Genomic DNA, 20,388 nt, shown 5'->3' on the forward strand with positions numbered 1-20,388 from the left:
ATTTGGCCTTCCTTGGGTTTACTTTTAATTTTCCTTTCTTTTCTTTTTATTTTACTTTTGGATCAATTTATTTTGTAACTCTTACCATCATCCTTATTGCTGAAAGCTGTATGGCAGAAGTGTGAGAAGCTTTTAACCGTTTTGCTGTGATCTGAAAGGTTTTGTTAACTCAATGGGTGCAATAGATTTTTTTTTTTTTAAAAAAAGAACAAAAATTGGAAAAAGAAAGAAAACCACACCAAAAATTAAGCGACAAAGCAAAAAAATAATAACAAAAATTAAGGTTGTTTTTTATTTATTTTTATTTCTTTATTTCTTTCTTTATTATTTCATTTGTTTGCTTTCACTGCAGGGTTGAGGCAGGATCTACAGTGGCTTTCAAAACTATTCCCATTTGGAAATCAAATAAATTCTGCAAACTTGGGGGTGGGGGACAGGTTGGAGTCTAAAATGTTGGTTTTCATTTTGGACAAATCCGCAGTTAAATTTTCCATTGGGGGTGTAATGGGAGGGGCTAAGCCTATGAATATTTATTTATACCACCACTGGATCCCCTTCAACACTGAATTGTATTTGTTAGAATTTTAAAAGAAAAAGAGAGCGAGAAAAAAACAAAAACCAATTGAAAATGCTGTCGTCTTTTGAGTAAGATGTTGCATGTTTTGCCTTTTCCATTTTCCCCTCCTTCGACGGTAGCGCTTAGGGCCCTCACCAAACTCTCAGTAACCATGGTAACTGTATACATACCCCATGCTGGCGATGGTGCTGAATGGTAAGTGGGAAAGTCCATCCGCCGTTTCACGTATCTTTTTAAAGCGCTGATATATATATATATATACCACGTGGATTTTTTTGACTTGTCGTATTAAGTTTTCTTGATGCTCTCTTCTCTATATTTTTTTATCTATATCGGTACGCCTGTAAATTTGAGTGTCCGTTTTAAGCAAGCCTTGGAGACACTGACTGGATTGAGGATATGACTTTTGCGCACATCTTACTCAGATTGTTAACTTCCATATTGTGTTAAATAATGCACCCTCTTTTTTATCCTTTTGTTAGCTGTGGTTTTGAAAGCTTGAATGATTTTGTTAGTTTTCTTGCAATGAATCAAATGAGGCTCATGTCTTCCCAGTGTTGAATGCTACATGTTGCTTTCCCCAATGAATCCTCTCTTTGAAAGGGTTATGTTGCACAATGCTAAGATCCGTTTGTCCTTTTTATTTATTTATTTCCTTCCTTTCTTCCTTTTGGAAATTTAATTTCTCCCCCTGTACCTTCTCTTCCCCCCTTCTACTCCACTGCATGCCCCTTCATACAGTGTTTTTCCTTTTTCTGTTCTGAAATATTTTGTTGTTTCAGTGTTACCATGGAACAAGATGCATGCTTTTAAATCTTCAATTATGCAAAACCTTTTTTAATTTGCTTTTAATGTCTCTTTATTAAAGTTTAAAGGAGATGATGTTATTTTATTGAAATGATTTGGAAGTGGTTTTTTTTATATATACAAATGGCAATGACAGTAAATGTAATTATAAATAGTTTTTTTTTCTTTTGTTATGCACTTTCTGCTATTTCTTATTATTTTTTATTGGGGGGGGCATATATTAAATTGCATTTATACATGACTAATACCAATAGTAATGCATGCCTTTCATTAGTATCATGGACATTCCTCTGTTGCAGAAATGGCACTGATTTACTTTTCTATGTGCTTAGGTAAATAATGCGACAGCTCGAGTCATGACAAATAAGAAAACAGTCAACCCTTATACGAATGGTAAGTACATGAATGTGTGTTCTGGGGGTATTCATTTTCCAATGTTCTTATTACATAATGCTTTATTTATATACTGCTTTCTTGACTCAAAGTGGCTAATGGCAGATTGACGGGAAAGACAAATACGAAAAATGCATAAGAAATACAACAAAACAATATAAACAATATAAAACAGCAAAATCACCCAATACCCATCAATCATTTTTATAAGTTGTAATCATGCTCCCACCACAGACATGATCCACATCATTCCATCTCCCACTGGGAAGCCAAGTTAACGCTCTTCTACCTTGGAGAAAGCTCTCCCTCAAACCAATCACCCATCTGCCTTTCCTGGACATAGCCAGGATTCAGCCGTCTGGGAAAATCCGGATGTATGGCAACCCATGTTGCAAGTGTTAAAAAAAGCTCAACACTTTTTGAAATATGGCAGCCCTAGTCATAACCAACTTGCTTTGGAAGCAACTCTGCACTTTCCTTGTCCTGCCATCTTCTGCTGTGGCAGAAAACTGTTACTACAACCACCACCTTCCCTGGTTGGCTTTTCTGGAGTTGGTTTGAGCTTCTGAACGCTTCTTGAAGCTTCAGAATTAGACATATCAGAACTCTCCATTTGGCCTGTGTCCATAACCCTGTCGTTTTCTGAACAAATATCCTGTTTCCCTGACTCCCCTCCAGGAAAAAAAAGATGAAAGGGAAACTTTACACAGCTGATCAATAAAGCCAGCTCCCCATCACCAGCAGAGGCAGGCATCAGCCATGAAATAAAATGGACCTTGGTTCTCTTTTCCCCCTTTCTCCTACTTTTCAGAGCTCATTAATGAGATGGCTTCCATCATCGAAAGTGGGGGAAAGAAAGGCGGGTGGCTTTATTTTTTAATGACCCTGTCATATTTATCTCTCCCCATTGTGGTAAAATGAAAAGTAAAATAAAATAAGCACTTGCAGTTTGACATACAGTTATTAAGCTTGTAACAATAAATCATGGTGTTGAGGAAGCTCTGGAATTTTTTCTGCTTTTTTTCCAGGGGAAGCCCCCTTATTTTCCCCCCTCCCCTACACAACCTCTATCTGCGTATATTTGATCCAAGTTATGTAAATAGTCAAATGGGATGTGGGTGGCGCTGTGGGTTAAACCACAGAGCCTAGGGCTTGCTGATCAGAAGGTCGGTGGTTCAAATCCCCATGACAGGGTGAGCTCCCGTTGCTCGGTCCCTGATCCTGCCAACCTAGCAGTTCAAAAGCACGTCAAAGTGCAAATGGATAAATAGGTACTGCTCCAGCGGGAAGGTAAATGGCATTTCCATGCGCTGCTCTGGTTCACCAAAAGTGGCTTAGTCATGCTGGCCACATGACCCGGAAGCTGTACGCCGGCTCCCTTGACCAATAAAGTGAGATGAGCGCCACAACCCCAGAGTCATCCGTGACTGGACCTAATGGTCAGGGGTACCTTTACCTTTACCTTTACCTTTATGCAAATAGCCATAATTTCATTTTGCCCAAGCATTTCTGAAATACAGACAGCCCCTCATTTATGCAGGGGCTACGTTCCAAGCAGTGCTATTTTCCTAGAAAAAGAGGTGCCAGAATGCACCATGGACACCTCCCTCTTTCTCTTAGATTGGCAATGGCACCCACCTGAGAGATGCCAGAACTGATTTCCCGTGAGTTTCCCCTGGGGGAAAAGCCCTGGTTCCGAGGTACCACACTTGTCGGTGAAATCACATATAATTGAAACCCACTGAAAAAGCCTGCAAAACCCCGGTTCCATCCCCGCTCTGCCCTGCCCTGCCCCCACCTCACCCCATTCTGCCATTTTAGCAACATTTCAGTGATGTCTTTATGATGTTTCCAGGTGACTTCCAGGTTCAGCGCAATGCGTGTATACAAGGTCGCACACATATTGAACACACATAAACGGGGGGCTGCCTGTGGCATTTAGACGGGGACAGAGAGAGAGACAGAATGTTTGATTGGATCAATGCACGTTACTAGCTTTGGAACCAACGCATGAGTCAGATATGACATTAATGTGCTCTTTGTGTGGGAGTGGGGAGACAGGAGTCCCATCTGCATTATACATTTAAAGCAGTATCATACCACTTCAAACTGTTATTGCTCTCCCCAAAGAATCCCGGGAGTTGTACTTCCTTAAGGGTGCTGAGAGCCATTAGGAGACCCCTCTGTTCCCCTCACGGAGTTGCAGTTCCCAGAGTCCCCAGCTTTGAGAGACTGATTATTAAACTACTTGGGGAATTGTAGCTATGTCAGAGGAATAAGGGTCCCCTAACAGTTCCCAGCACCCTTCAAATAGCTGGGCTTTCACATTACTAAATTGCTTTGCTATGTTTTTAAAGTCCACAGAGGAACATTGGAAGTTGCCTTATACCAAGTCAGATACTGGTCCATCTAGCTTAATATTGGCTATAATGCTTGGAAGTGGCTCTAGCATTTCAGACAGGAATTTCTCCCAGACCTAACTTCATGATGTGGTGGATCTAAATGGCCTTGCTCCTTTGGATTCCTTCTTGAATGGAATGTTTTCATCCTCCATCCTCTTAGAATGCCTATCAGTTGTTATTGGCTGCCATTGTTTCTGGTGCCACCTACTGTTGCCCTTCACCTTACCACACCCAGTTGGGCACCAACCTCCATCTAGACCAGCACTGTTTATACCACCTGGATGTGGTTCTCCAGGGCCTCTGGCCATGAGGTCTTTAGCTGCCCTGCTATCTGACTTTTTCAGTCTCCGGTCCCAGTGTTTGGACCTGGCACATTCTGAATGCTGAGCACATGTTCTGTTGCTGATCTATTACCTCGCCTCCTTCAGTTGCTCTTCCTTTAAGTCTGCATGAAGGACATTTTTTTCCCTCCCCCACCTCCTTCCTCCAAAAGTTTCAACCTGAAGAGATGAGTGTTGTGACAGCAAGACAAATTCATAGAATTACACCCACGGTGGAGAATTTACCTCCTCCAGCCGCTAACACTGGGTTCCTTGGCAGTTCCTCACTCGTATATGTCAAGCTTCTCCTCACACTTGATTAACCCACACAGTTATGGGCCAGCACATACCTCATTGACAAGACAAAGTAAAGTTTAATTGCTGTTATTTTCATGATGAATGAAGTGTTTCCTGTGTGAGCTTCACCAAGTTAGATGATACAGCCATCAAATCGGGACTGGAGAGAAAATGAAATATGAGAGTGACTTTCAGCTGAGATCATCGATCTGCATCTTCCAGAATAGTCTCTCCCCCCACCCACCCATCTCCTGTCTTGGACAAATTGAGGCACCATTAGTATAACTTAAAATCCGTGGGTATCTCTCAACCTCTTTTGACAGAAAGGGCTGACAGGTGTGAAAAATCTGCCAAATTGCTCATATTTTGGATTTATACTGTTAGGAAATAAAATTATAATGGCATTCTGGAAAATTAAGCTTTTTGAAATTAAACACTTAATTTTATTCTGTTATTAAATTTATAAGATCTTTCATATTCTTTAGGCACCATAGAGGATAAATAAGATAAAATTTAACAATGAAGACCACACTCACATAATTCAGATGACAGGAACATAATAAGAAAAAGACAAAAGTAGAATTGTGCAATATGCATTAAAAAATTGAGCAGTCTGTGCAAACATTCTTAGCAGATGATATCAAGGATTGCATAGACCAAGGTTGTCAGCCTGGTCCCTACCACCCACTAGTGGGCGTTTCAGGATTCTAGGTGGGCGGTAGGGGGTTCTATGGCACAAGCTGAATCCTCCTTCCATCAAGCACTGGTGGGAGGTAATGAAATTTTACCATCAAGAAAGATGCATTAGTGGGCGGTAGGTATAAAAAGGTTGACTACCCCTAGCATAGACAATTAGACAAATTCATGGAGGTCAAGGCTGTCAATGACTACTAAGCCTAATAGCCAATGTTCTACTTCTATGCTCAAAGGCAGCAATGTTTTTAAGCTGCTGGAAACCACAGTAGGGGAGGTTGCTCTTGTGCTTGAGTCCTTCTTGCAGTCTCCCCATTGGGGCATCTGGATGGCAATTGTGAGAACAGGATGCTGGACTAGATGGACCTGTAGCCAGAACCAGCAGCCCAGGCTCTTCGGATGTTCACAGATAGCAAAGCATGACTAGGAAAGCCCTTTCCCTGGCTGACACCCACCTCACCTGTTTATAGCCCTTTTGCACAGAAATGTTGATATTATTCACCATGATGTTGTCGCTGTTGCCGTTATCATTTTATTTTATCAAAAACTAACCTCAAAGTGGTTTACATCAAAATGAAACGTCCATAAATCATGCACACAAAATTAAATATAAAACACAGAAAGACTTTTTAAAAAGTTAACATTATTATTTCATTGGTAGAATGTATTCATTTATAAACTGCTTAATACCAAAACAGACTTTTAAGTTCTCTACAGAATGTAATAAATAGTTAAAGCTGAAAACATACACATTTACACCTGCTTGTCCCTCTCACCAATGCCCCTGCCATTTGCCCCACATTAACCATCTAGAGTTTCACCTTTCCACTCCATGCAACTGCTAAGTTTGCTTTTCTGAAGCCACTTCTGTTCTGCAGCCCTGCTTTGCACCCCTGTTTACACCACCTTCACCTCATGTCAATTCCTCCTCCTCCTCTCTCCTCCTACCACCAGCATGGTAATGTACTGCATCTCCCTCCTCTCACACACTGCAGCTGCTAAGCACCTCCAGGTAAGATCCTCCCCATATTGTGTGGCCAGGTGGTCCCTCCCCCTACCTGGCCTGATCACCTTGGCAACACCTCCCCAGGCGGGATTGGGCAACTGGCTGAGGTAGGCGGAGACCTCCAGGTATCCCACCTGGGGAAGGCGAAGCCAAGCCTGTGCTAATGGTGCCGCATAGGGTCCAGGGGCTGCGCGTGACCATGCAAAGAGCACCCCCCCCCATTTAATGTGGGGAGTGGTCATTATGAAGCCACCATCTCCTCCTATTCTGCATATCCTTCAAAGTCTCTGCTTCCATCTTTACCTTATGCCCATGCTGGCTATTCCCTCTTTGGGGGGCACTCTGCTTTTCACCTTCTGCCCTTTCCTCCTCTCCTCTCCATCCTTTTCTCAGCTCTCCCTTATACACAGACCAATCCCATTTCCCTGCCACATTCTCCTCCCTATTCTATAGTCCTCTTTGCATGCACACCCCACAAAGATTTATGAGACTATACCTTTCAGATTGGGACGCGGGTGGCGCTGTGGGTAAAACCTCAGTGCCTAGGACTTGCCGATCGTCGGGTCGGCGGTTTGAATCCCCGCGGCGGGGTGAGCTCCCGCCGTTCGGTCCCAGCTCCTGCCCACCTAGCAGTTTGAAAGCACACCTAAGTGCAAGTAGATAAATAGGGACCGCTTTATAGTGGAAAGGTAAACGGCGTTTCCGTGTGCTGCGCTGGTGCTGGCTCGCCAGAGCAGCTTCGTCACGCTGGCCACGTGACCCGGAAGTGTCTCCAGACAGCGCTGGCCCCCGGCCTCTTAAGTGAGATGGGCGCACAACCCTAGAGTCGGACACAACTGGCCCGTACGGGCAGGGGTACTTTTACCTTACCTTTCAGATGAATGCAGTCTTAAGAGGAAGCCCACAAGGGAGGAGGGAGGAAAAACGGGGGGGAAATAAGGATATGTTTTTGGAAAATATGTTTTGGTATAACTTTGAATAAATAAACTTTAAAAAAAAAAAGAGGAAGCCCACAAGTTAGTTTGCCCAGTTAGAGAATATTCCATTCTTTTGATGGATGTTGCACATATATGAGTGTTTGTTTGGTCTTCTAAATTACTACATTGAATCTACACATGAGGAAGCTGAGAAATGGGAGACGTTTTAAGTACAGTGACAAGGGATGACGGTTAGAGGGGGGAAATTCGTTTTTAACAATGGCAGGGTAAAGTTGGGATGGAAAGACATTGAGAGGAAAATGGAACTTTTAAACAATAGCAGAGTTTTGAGTAAAGCTGGGATGGGGAAACATTGAGGGGGAGTTCGTTCCATTTGGAGTTTTTGTTCTTAACGTTGAACAAACCCATTTTAACAAAGAGAAATTGCAGAGATAACACAGAAACCAACAAGCACAACATAGTTTTCCCCCAACACCCTTCTCCATGTACTTAAATCTCCCCCATATCATAGCCACTGCTGTTGTGCATCTTGCCTTCTCTTTTGACCCCCCCCCCCACCTTGATTTCGTGCAAATCCAGGATTATGACGGGACACTACAAATCTTCCAATGGGGGCTGCACAATGGTAGCATTACATTTTTATGTATATAAAAGGAGAAATAAAATAAATAAACAACAGCAGCAAAATTAAATCATGATAATTTACTGCTATTCATGTTTCATTTTGCATATCCAGATGATATTAAAGGGATACCCCTTGGACCATCTCTTCCAAACTGCCATCAAGCATATAACTGCCTTCAGTTACAACCATTTTTATGAGCTGTCACATTTAAAAACAAATAAACAAAGCAATCTGTAATATTTATGATCCCACACTATAACCCTAGTGCATTTTCTTTTGGTTTTTTATGTCTTTACTGTAGGTTGGAAATTAAATCCAGTGGTGGGTGCTGTCTATAGTCCAGAATTCTATGCAGGTAAGCAGATACCATGCATTTTGTGGGTGTTTTGGAACAGCTTCACCCCAAATAGTGATTTTCTTGCATTCCATGATATCTATTAATACACATGGGAAGTTGAGTTTCAGTGTTGCTAAGTATATAATTGGCATGCATTTTATTTGCTTAAGAAAGGGAAATGGTACACTGAGGAGTGCAGCCAACTAAGTTTTAGTCAGAGCAATTCCACTGAGAAGAATAAGCACGACTAAATCGTGGCCATTAATTTCAATAGGTCTACTCATATGACTCTGCTCATTGTTGTCCGGATCTTAATAACATGTGGTTTATCTTTGTTCGCGACACTGGCTACACACAGTGAGGGGGGGGGAAGTATTTGATCCCCTGCTAAATTTGCCCGTTTGCCCTCTGATGAAGAAATGACCAGTCCATAATTTTAATGGTAGGTTTATTGTAGCTGTGAGAGACAGAATAACAACAGGAAAACCCCCAGAAACCCAGAAGACAAAAGTCAGAGATTGATGTGGTTTTTCTGTTGTTATTCTGTCTCTCACAGCTACAATAAACCTACCATTAAAATTATGGACTGGTCATTTCTTCTTCAGAGGGCAAAGGGGCAAATTTAGCAGGGGATAAAATACTCCCCCCCTCACTATACAGTCCATTCCAGAACTCCGTTACACATCTAAAACGTTCGGAAACCAAAGTGTGGCTTCTGATTGGCTGCAGGAAGTCCTGTTGGACATCTGGCTTCCAACAAACATTAGAAAACCGGAACACTCACTTCTGGGTTTTGATTGTTCGGGAGCTGATTTGTTCGGGAGCCAAGGCGTTTGAGATCCAAGGTATGACTGTATTTGGAAGATTAAGAGCTGCACATTACTGAAGACAGAAGGCTAGTGTCAAAAAGAAGCATCCCTGTGTCACATTTTCCTTGGACCCCCCCCCCAATGTTTAGTAGTCCTTTGTGCATAGATCAGGGGTGGGGGTGTCATGCCAAGGTGTGTGAGAATATGCCCTTCTCGAGGCCATGGCCCCTCTCCCCAGGACATATCCCTCTAGTGTTTTTGCCTGACCAAAATGAATCCTTGAACTCTGATAGTGCCTGTTGCTGGTCCAAGATGGATAGAGTGTATGATTGTAAGCAGAAACGATCTACCTGTACCAAAGGCACAATTTGCATGTGTTGCTCCACCTGCTTTTGCCTCTGGTCACTCCCACCACTGGCACGTTATCCTTGGAAGGTTGTTCAGAACTGAACTTGGCCTTCAGGCTCATCATCAGATTGTACATTTCCCCGTGCTTCATACCACATCACTGCCTGCTACTGATGGGGACAAGGAAATGTCTCCCAACAAGGACTGGAAGTTTGGGCAAATAATTCAAGACAGGGATGACATTTTCTAGGTCAGGTTCTTGACCCTGGCAACGAGGAGTTGTGCCTGCCAATTATAATTCATTCCAGAGCTTAGATGAGGCTTCACTCTATCATTCAAGAATTGTTTAGGAATGTAGTCAGTAGTCAGAAATCAGAAATGCCCCATTAGGTCCAACCCAACCCACGATGCCAGAAGCAATCCCACCCTCCTCCAGTAAGGAATTATCCAATCCACTCAAGTATTTGATTCATTGTGGTGAATCATTTCATTTTTAAAAAAAATTTCCTACCCCTCCCCAGTGCTACATGCTGTTTGGGTAAAAGGAAACAGCATGTGGTCTGTCATCTGTTTGTCTACCTGCAGATTGGAGCAGTACGTCACTCTCTAGCATTGCTTTTCTCAACTTGGGTCCCCAGGTGTTCTTGAACTATAACTCCCACAATCCCTGACCACCGACCATGCTGGTTAGCATGACCAAAAAGCAGCACCTTGGGTAGAGCTGGAAAGCAGGAAGTAGGCTCAGACCTGACCTCAGTAGTGGTCATAAGGGCACTTTTTCGCTTTTTCCAGTATAAGCAGGGTTGCCATATTTCAAAAAGTAAAAAAAAGGGGGGGAGGGGACACAGCTTTTGGAGCTATTTCTGATGCTTTTTCCATCGCATTGTCATACATCAAGATTTCCCTGACATTTTGCCAAATGCAAAATGACCCTCTGATGCCATTTTTACACCCAGAAACCAGGAAATCGGGAATTTTCGTGACATATGGCAAGCCTAAGTATAAGTGAGCAAATCAGCAAAATTCTGTGTTTGGGGATAGTGTTCAGGTGAATGCTAGACCCAGCTCCAGCCTTGACATAAGGTTGTGCATGTGCCATAGGTGTGTGTGTGTGTATACATGCACATAGGGGTGTCTCGTTATGCACAGAGGACATAGCACCCCTCCTTGCTAAAGAGTCTTCTCAAATATTAAAGTATTCCCTTCACACTGCCATCAATTGGCATTTAGCTAGTAAATAAAATATAGCAATTGTCTTTGTTAGTATAAAAACAAACCTACTCAACATATAGTTGTATTGTTCCATTAAAAACAACAACCTGAGCTTCAGTTCACACATAGTTGTGCACAGACATGATGCCACATTCAGCCACCACCTTGCTTTAGCTATGGAGGTCTGGGCCCAATCAAAGGCTCATGTATGTACATATGTATGTATGTCCCTTGGGTGAAATATATAAATGTAAGAAAATAAAGTAAACCCTACATGGAGAAGGGTCTGGGATGGTCTGTGTGAAGGAGCCTGAAGATGGAGTCCAGTGGAAGGTCTGGGGGAATTGGACAAGAGATAACAAAAAAAGGCAATACAATAGCAACCTTCAAATACCTAAATGGCTGTCACATAGATGATGGAGGAGATTTGGTTTGTTGTTGTTGGTCTGGAGGCTAAGGATTGAACAATGGGTGTAAATTCCAAGAAAGGGGCTTCCGTCTAACCTTTGGGAAGAGCATCTGTTCAACTGTGAAACAGCCTGCCTCTGAAGGAGCCGGTCTCCTCTTTATTAGAGGCTTTTGAGCAAATGCTGGATGACCAGCTGCACTATATGTTTAATGCAGTATCATACCATTTTAAACAGTTATGCCTTCCCCAAAGAATCCTGGGAACTGAGAGTTCCCTGGGGAGAGAAACTGACTGGTAAACCACTCTGAGAACTGTAGCTCTGTGAGAAGAATGAGGGGCCTCCTAACAGTTCCCAGCACCATTGCTGAAGACTTTCAGCCAGTGCATGCTTCAGTGGTATGTCGTCAGAGCATAAGAAAAGTCCTGCCAAATCCGAACTTGTGTCCATCTTGTTCCCACACAAAAGATAGATGGATGCAGCTAGTTCTGGTCTTCGTTACTTTTGTATTTTTTACCCATTCTGTTCTGTTTCTGCATTAATATGAGGTGTTTTTGTTTGCTTCTTAAAGCATCTGAGTATTTAAATTCATATCTTACTATGGCTTTAACATCATGTTGATGTCTTCTCAATTTGCGTTGTTGTTGCTGCTGCTGCTACAATTTGTTAGCCATCCTTCAACCTAAGGTCCCAGGGCTGGTTACAATTAAAACACAATATTGCTATTTAAATGCAAAAAGATACAGTATTAAAAGCAGATTAAAACTGCTTAAAATTATAGAAAAGTTAGTCCTAAACTTATTATTAATATTATTGATTTATTAAATGGGCACTGTACACTAACGATAATTTTTTTAAAAATTCAAAACTCAAAAATAGCAAATACATTTGAAACAAGACAAAACTCCTGTAAAGATCCAGTTCTCCAGCTGGGAAAGCTTTTCTAGAAAATTGATTCTAGAAAGTGCAGATTGTAGGCCAATATTACTGGCCTACCCTTTTGCACCAGACAGTATGGGACAGGAAGGAAGACCAGAGCGATATCTTGTTTTGTCATACATCTATCTTCAGCTCTAGATAACAGTGTTGCTGTAACTTTAATCAAATTTACTATGTACCCACCTTAGTCAAACAGAGCCCATCCTGAACAGATAAATCAGAGACCTTGGTCACTTGATAGAAATGGCTTTGGGTTAATGACAAATATCATAATATGCCCATAGTATAATCATCGATTTTTTTTACTCTCAAGCTTCTGTTGAATTAACTGTCCAGTTTCTAATTGCCTTCAAAGAGTAGGCCACAAAGAGTTCACATATTTTGAACATTAAAATCAATACTTTCAATCTCTCTAGAAGGTAATTTTCTTAATTTACTGGACTTTCCTCTAACATTTATTTTGTCTCTTAATTTAAAAAATGGCAGGTTATTGATTTTGGCATGCAGCCTCATGAAGTTCCCTGGTGAAATTTTATAGTCAAGCCTGGGGTATTTGGCCCTTCTAATGGGAATCTATAGTTACCATTAGAATGGTATTAATTTGGCAGTGCAAATGATAATGTCTGCCCTGCCAATAAAAGATGTAGAGTTTCTTCTGGTGTTCTTCTAATTACTGGTATGGATGCATGCCTTAGATCAGGCGTGGCAAAGCTTCCAACCCCTTTCCCCCCCTTTTTGGTTTGAAGGATGCATTTGCTCTTGGGCACAAGCCAGTGGTAGGCAGCGCCAGAGGTGGGCAGAGCAGTGGATGTTAACTCTTACCTTTGCACAGTAGACTACACTCCAGCCATACAAAAGCCAGTGGTTTATACAGTGGTTTATACACCGCACACCCTACTCACATCTCTTCATTGTCTCCCCAGGCAAGTAAGAGGCATTATCACAGTTCAGTGACACATTTCAGCCAGCCAAAAACTCTCAAGGAGAGTATAGAGATGAGTGTGGCCTTGATGGAGGAGTAATGAGACAAAGTACAGTGAGAGCACACTCACCCCCCCACCCCCCAAAAAATGTCAGTTTTGAGGCAACAATATAGTTGACTTAGACTTAGTTTTGTTTTGTAACTGCACATGAAAATCCCTGTGTTAAAGGACCTGTGGAAACACAAGGAACTTGTTCAGGTCGCAGTGCTCTAGTGGAAATATTAGCATACTCCATTTCCAAAGAAAGAATAGGTACTATTTCCAAAGTGCATGTTTAAAGTTCCTTTTACAACAATAGATCATCACAGAGCTATTATTTGTTCTTGGAGTGTGCTATTCAACAGCTCTGGGAAGTGGGTCATGGTTGTTGTTGTTTTGTAACTTTATTTATTTAAAATAACAAAGAAACACCAAGCTAGGTCAATATTATTCCCCCTTTTTACATACAGGGAGCTGAGGCTAACATAGTGCCTTTCTTGTTGCAAGAGTATGCCTTGAATCCAAGACTTTCTCAGTGTGCATTGCTATCCCTATGACATGATAGCTGCAATATGGTGTGTTGGTTACAAAGGGTAGGATTAGCATCTGAGATGTAGAATCATAACTGAAGATGACTTCAGGATAAGACTGTGAAATCTCATGAAAGACAGCAATGTGATGGAATGGTTAGATGGTGAGGAAGACGCTGGTTCCTATCACAACTCAGAAAGGACATTTTCTGAGTGACGTTGGAACGGTCACTAATCCTCTGCCCTAACCTACTCCACATGTCTGTTGTGAGATTGAAATAGAGGAGGAAACCATGTATGTTGCCTTGAACCTCTTCCAGGAAAGGTGGAACATAAAGGTGGGCCACCCTTGGGGTACTGTGTTTTTTAGGGTGGTCTCACCCATGACTCATGACTGGCCCTCGGAAGGTTGCCTAGAAGGGATTGCTGGCCCTTGGGCTAGAAAAGTTTCACCACCCCTCTTGTAGGGTATTCTGGGAAGTCCCCTATGGCACCCACCTCAGTTCACTCAGTGTGCAGAAAGTGCTGTTGGGCCTCAGAATTGTTCTATGTGAATTGAGTATGCATAATGCACACCCATACACTCCTAGAAATATAGGGAGCTGCCTTATTGGTCCATCTAGCTCAGTATTGTCTATAGTGACTGGCACTGGCTTTCCAAGATTTCTGCCATTGAACATACCCAACTCTCCCTGAAGATGTGGAGGGCTAAACCCAGGACCCTCTGCAGGCAAATCTACTAATGAACTATGATTTTTGCATTAATGACCATAGCTGTATCTTTGCATTTCAGGGAGAGACTTGTAGTAGTGGACAAGCTGTGAAAGTTTATCCTCTTTTGTAGATTCCCCCCCCCCACCCCAGCATTGAGGAACCACTGATAAATTTCCATGAAACCTCAAAGTTTACTGGAACACAGGCTAAAAAATGCTGCGGTGATGTTAGAAAGAACTGTAAAATAATCTTACAGATTTGGTGCAGAGTGGTGTTGAAATAGTTGAAATGGCTTGTTTGATTGATGCCAGGTTGACTGATGACTGTCAACCACAGAGTGCAACATGGCAGTAAACATCAAGGTAAAGGAAGTTGTGTTTTAGATCCCAACATTGTCATGTTTAAACAATGTTGCATGGAAAATCCAAAATGCTTCATAGTCAGAGTGAGAAGTCCTCCCCCCCCCCAACTACTAAATGATGAAAAATTTGGCCACTTTGGAAATAAATATGATATATCTGCAAAGAAACTGTTGATTTAAAATATCTTTAATCTTGATAAATAAGGTTTTTTTTAAGGGTAGAGAAAGAAAGAAAGAAAGAAAGAAAGAAAGAAAGAAAGAAAGAAAGAAAGAGAAAGAAAGAAAGAAAGAAAGAAAGAAAGAAAGAAAGAAAGAAAGAAAGGAGAAGGTTATACAAAGCTGTCAGTCTGGCACTGATGAATGGCGAAATCACCCATTTCTCAATTGGCGGTGAAGACACACACCACAAGCCTTTACCGTGTTGTACATCATAACTGCCAACTCATTTCTTTGATTAAATATTCCATCAGTGCAGGCTATAAGGCGGCAAACCTTAACAAGATTCATACAACGCACCTCTTGAATACGCATAACTCACTTCCTTGGAAGGGGAGCACCCTGCTTGTGGAAGAAAATTAGAATGGAGCTCAATTACTCAGTAAGACAAGATCAAGAGACAAAAGTGGGAAGTGCAGAGACCCCCCCCCCCAAATGCAATGCAAATTTAAGATATAGTTATGTCTTGACAACTCCAAGCTGACAATTAAAGTCAAAAGTGGAGCCACTCAATGTAAATCAACTCCAAAACCTTGAGCATCGTAATAAATGGCAAGGGCTACTTCTGTCTTCCTCCACCGTCCACAATTATTTGGTAAAAGCAGACTTCTTATTCTCACAGGTTAGGTTGCTGTAAAAGTTCAAAAACTAAGAAATGTTTAATGACATTTCTAAATCCACTCACCTGGGAGTGAGCTCCATTGATTCTAATGGAATTTACATATGAGAAGGCATGTAATTGGGTTGCACAATGAACCACTGGAATTCTTTCAGCATGACAAGGCATCTTTCTTAAACTCAAGTTGGTTGCTGGAGCTTCTCATATCGAAGTATTGGTATGCTGAACAGAAGCTTCGTGGTGGGTGAGGCAGAGCCTCTGTACTCGCTTCCTGGTATGTGGGTCGCTGTTGCTTACTAGGAGGTATTGGGGTATGGTGGTGGGGAGTTCAATGAGATGCAAATGCACTGAAGTGAGACCAGATTGGCTCTACCATTGCAATCACAACGCACAGATTCCCCCACTTCCTTGCCCCTTCCCCTCTCCTCCCTGGTAACGCCCACTTGCCAGAAAGCTAGCACAATGGCTCTGCCACGTTCAGCCAGCTGCTTCTGCAATGTGCAATTGGTCTCTCAAAGTTCTGCACCCTAATTGGGGACAAGAACATCATTTCTCTCTCTTTGGGGGAGGAACTACTTCATCATTTTTTTCTTGGGGGTGAGAGGTATTTCCCAACAATTCATCAGGTGCTGGACTGAAGATTCACATTCAACAACATTCTCCCACACACCCTTACTCTGTAGTTGTGTTACCCTGACTGTAATGCTAGCTCTTGTCTACCATTTTCTAATGTTCCTTTTACACTGGAGAACCTAATGCTCTATGGCAGGGGTCAGCAAACTTTTTTCGCAGGGGGCCAGTCCACTGTCCCTAAGACCTTGTGGGGGGCTGGACTATAAAGAAAAAGAAAAAAGAATGAATTCCTATGCCTCACAAATAACCCAGAGATGCATTTTAAATAAAAGCACACATTCTACTCATGTAAAAACACGCTGATTCCCGAACCGTCCGCGGGCCGGATTTAGAAGGTGATTGGGCTGGATCCAGCCCCCGGGCCTTAGTTTGCCTACCCATGTTCTATGGAACTGGGGCTTTTAGACTTATATGCCAGCATGTTGCCCTAAATTTCATTTATGTCAGTGGGGGAATGGTGTAACTCGCCCTTTACACACATACCTGTTTCTGTCCCTCCATGAAAATGACAGTAAAGAATTGTATGCTGGTATACCGTCCCAACTTTTGTCAGCTTTCTCCCACAATTTTCGTGGCTAAGGAGACTGCAAACACATTTTTTTTCCTGCAACCAAAAAGCACAGAAACGAGTGCTAAACTTGTGATATGTTTCATTAGTTTTCTGGAAGTGGCTTCTACATTGTACCAGAAATTAACAATTAGTAAATTGTTGGGGAAATGCAGTAAACTGAATGCCACTTTCATTGCTGTTACTAGTAGAAATGGATGTATAGATTGTCATTTGGCACTCCCGCAGTCCAATGTATTTGTTTCGTAAGGGGTGTACCCCCATTTGTTTCATTAATTATGAAATTAATGTACATGCCTAGTGCCGATGGAAAGCCAGATGGGTGCTTCAATGCAAATTACTTGAACCAAGGGAAGCTGTAGATCTGGGGACTTCACAGTGAGGTTCTGGGTTTGTTGCAAAATGCCCTATACAGATTGGGATCAGGTGACTTTGTTGATCATTGAGTTCCTCAATGCACTCTGTGTGGTGCTGTCCATGAGGCAGGTTCAGAAGCTGCAACTGGTGCAAAATGCAACTGTCTTGACTGTTCAATGGGAGAGGATACAGTAGAACCTCGGGTTACATACCGCCCTCTTTACGAATGCTTTGGGTAATGAGCTCCACTAAACCAGAGGTAGATGCCCCTTGTTGCAAACTTTGTCCCAGGATGCGAGTGGAAGTTGTGCACTGGCGGCAGCGGTAGGCAGCATTAGCGAAAGCGTTCCTCATGTTAAGAATGGTTTCGGGTTAAGAACGGACCTCTGGAATGAATTAAGTTTGTAACCGGAGGTACCATCGTACTACCCAAACATTACCCCACTGTTGGCAGAATTGCACTGCCCACCACATAGCTACCGGGCTAATTTCAAGATGCTGGATTTAGTGTATAAAGTCTTTGAAATTTTCTGCATTAAAAGTGGAGCCTTCAATGTGGGGGTTCCTTAGGGTTCAATTTATCCCCCATGTTGTCTAACATCTACATGAAACCACTGAGTGGGGTCATCTGGAGTTTTGGAGTAAGTTGTCAGCAATATGCTGATGGCACACAGCTCTACTTTTCCTTTACATCTGCAGGTGATGCAGTGGAAGTGCTAGACCAGTATCTTGCCTTGGTAATGGACTAAATGAGACCCAGCAAAGTGAAGCTTAGTCCAGATAAGACTTAGGCACTGTCAGTGGGTGGTTCCCTAGACCAGATGGATGAGAGGTTGCCTGCTCTTAATGAGGTTACCCTCCCTCTGAAGGAGGGGGCACATAGCTTGGGGATACTCCTGGATCCTTTGCTGTAGCTTGACACTCAGGTGGCCTCAGTGGCTTCGGCTGGTGGTCCAGCTGCACTTTTATAAGGATAGGGATAGCATAACTTCTGTTATCTATGCTCTGGTAACCTCTAGATTAGATTACTGCAACACATTATACATAGGCCTGCCTCTGAAGACAGTTCAGAAAATGTATTTATATCCCTCCTCTCCCCCAAGCCGACATACAACATCTAAAAACATTATTATAAAATGCATTTAGAAGCAGCAATTAAAATACAGTTAGCCCCAACAGCAACCCAGTGACCAGCATCACCTGTTCCTTAGATTTCAAAGGGTGCCTCAATAGGAAGGTCTTGGCCTGCCAGCAGAAGGATAGTAAAGAGGGAGCCAATCTTAGTGCTATTGGGAACAAATTGCACAATATGACAGCAGCCACAGAAAAGGCTCTCACTTGTGTCACCACCAACCTTGCTTCTGATATTTATGGGACCAAGAAAAGGTGCTCACCTGGGGAATTTCTCACCCAAGCAGGTTAATATAGTGAAATGTGATATTTCTGGTAGTCTGGGCCCAAGCCATATGGGGCTTTGAGTTGTGCCTGGAAATAAACTGGTAACCAGTGAAGCTGTTTTAACAAGGGAGTAATAAGTTCCCTGTAACTGGCCCCAGTCAGCAGTCTGGTCTACAGGTTACCACTTAAACTTTGCCCTATCCAAGTCACTTAGATCCTTGGTAGCATCACCTCCATGATTGTTTCCTCCCTCCCCCCTGAGGGCTGCTCTCAAGTCTGAACAGTAATTGCACAGTTGTTGGCAATATGATTAATACATGTAGAGCATTGTTGTACAGTTGCTCAGTGCCCTGTATTCCCTCAGCAGATTAGTACCTGAACACCAATTATTTGAGAGATCCACTGGGAGGGACAAGCTTAGCTAAAGGACTTTGATACTTGAAATATCGTTGGGAATGTGGCTAATGCTTTGCAAGGCTATGCATTGGATCAGGTTCGTGGTTTGCAGCAGTTCAAGAACTGAGGAACACGATATGACATGTTGCATGATGCAGCTCTGTCTGGGAATGGTGAATTTTAATGCTCCCCCATGAAAATCCATCAAGGCATTCCTCATGACATACATGTGTGAGACTGCACCTTAATAGCATGCAAAGGAGCCCTGTTGGATCAGGCCAAAGCCCCATCTAGTCCAAAGTTCTGTTCTCACGGTGGACAACCCACATACTTAATGGCAATCCTATGTATAGGTGGATCATCCACTCGTGATCCCCAGTGCCTAGCGTTCAGAGGCAAGCTGCCAAAGATATTGAAGGTTTTATATATAGCCATCAAGACACGTAGCCACCACCACAGTCATTTAGGTATCCTGGTCTCAAGCTGCCTAAGGCTTTGTGCACAAGGACCAGCATCTTGAACTTTGACTGATAGCTAACTGGCAGCAGCAGTGGCATAGCATGACGTCAGTATCCTTTCCCAATGAACAGTCAAGATGCTGAATTTTGCAGTACCTGTGGTTTCTGGGCCAACTTCAGGGGCAGCCCCATACTCCTGTTTTACTGAAACAGCTGTTAAATGGCACTCCTTGCCACTGAGGTTACCTAGAGAGAGTGACACAGGAGCACAAGAGGAGCACCCTGCTGTCTTGGAACCTGCTCCTTCCAGGGAAGTACGACCCTGAAGAAGGTGATGTAGACATTATTTCCCCTACAAAACACACAGGCTAACGGTATGATAAATAGTGTTCGATTAACCCTGACCTAGATCTAAATGTATAACCAATTAACTAATTTTAATTTCTCAAAATAATAACAGCTGTTGGCATTTTTCTTTGAATAATCCTTGTTTAGCTTCCATAATAGTGTACATTTTAATGAAAAACTCATTAGAATGTAACATAGAGCATAATTAATTCCGGGTGATTCTTTCTATGTAAATAGCTGCTGCAGATGCCGGATTCCATTTTCTGCTGGCTTTATTAATTTTTCATACACCAATATTTCAGCTGTAATGGGTTGTAACAGCTCCTCAGAAGTTTTAGGAATACATTAACTATCATCAGAGTTGTTAATCTAGCTGGGGTTTTTTTACCATTTGTATGATAATACTTCAACACTACGTTATTAGTGTTTTGTTTTGTTTTGTTTTTTAAAAATGGCAACAGCTTTATTTTTTTAAAAAGGTTTTGAAACGTCTATATATAATTAACATAAGTAATATTAAACAATATCGGGTTAATTTGTATGTATTTAGAAAGCAACTTAATCCATTTTGCTAACAGCATCCTGGAATAAATTTGCTAAGGGTGGGATGGCTTGGAAACGAAGAAACAGACTTTTTTTATTGTAAGAAAAAAGAAGCTACAAGAGAAGAAACAAACTAAACAACAAATGAGGGAAATAACTATGCTTGAAATATAAT

The 20,388-nt window shown here is 42.2% G+C and overlaps 1 protein-coding gene across 36 annotated transcripts in view; it reads left to right on the forward strand.

The window, feature by feature from the left end:
* The window catches only part of RBFOX1 (RNA binding fox-1 homolog 1), a 1,496,801-nt gene that overhangs the window by 1,387,192 nt on the left and 89,221 nt on the right, over window positions 1-20,388 (forward strand). For all 36 annotated transcript variants that reach the window (XM_080981485.1, XM_080981488.1, XM_080981483.1 and 33 more), the window contains 2 exons: window positions 1,717-1,777; window positions 8,360-8,413. In XM_080981485.1, coding sequence (XP_080837611.1) covers window positions 1,717-1,777; window positions 8,360-8,413 — 115 coding nt within the window. The remainder of the gene's footprint in view (window positions 1-1,716; window positions 1,778-8,359; window positions 8,414-20,388) is intronic.

Source organism: Podarcis pityusensis, assembly GCF_964106645.2.
Source record: "Podarcis pityusensis genome assembly, chromosome: 14".
Taxonomy (NCBI): domain Eukaryota; kingdom Metazoa; phylum Chordata; class Lepidosauria; order Squamata; family Lacertidae; genus Podarcis; species Podarcis pityusensis.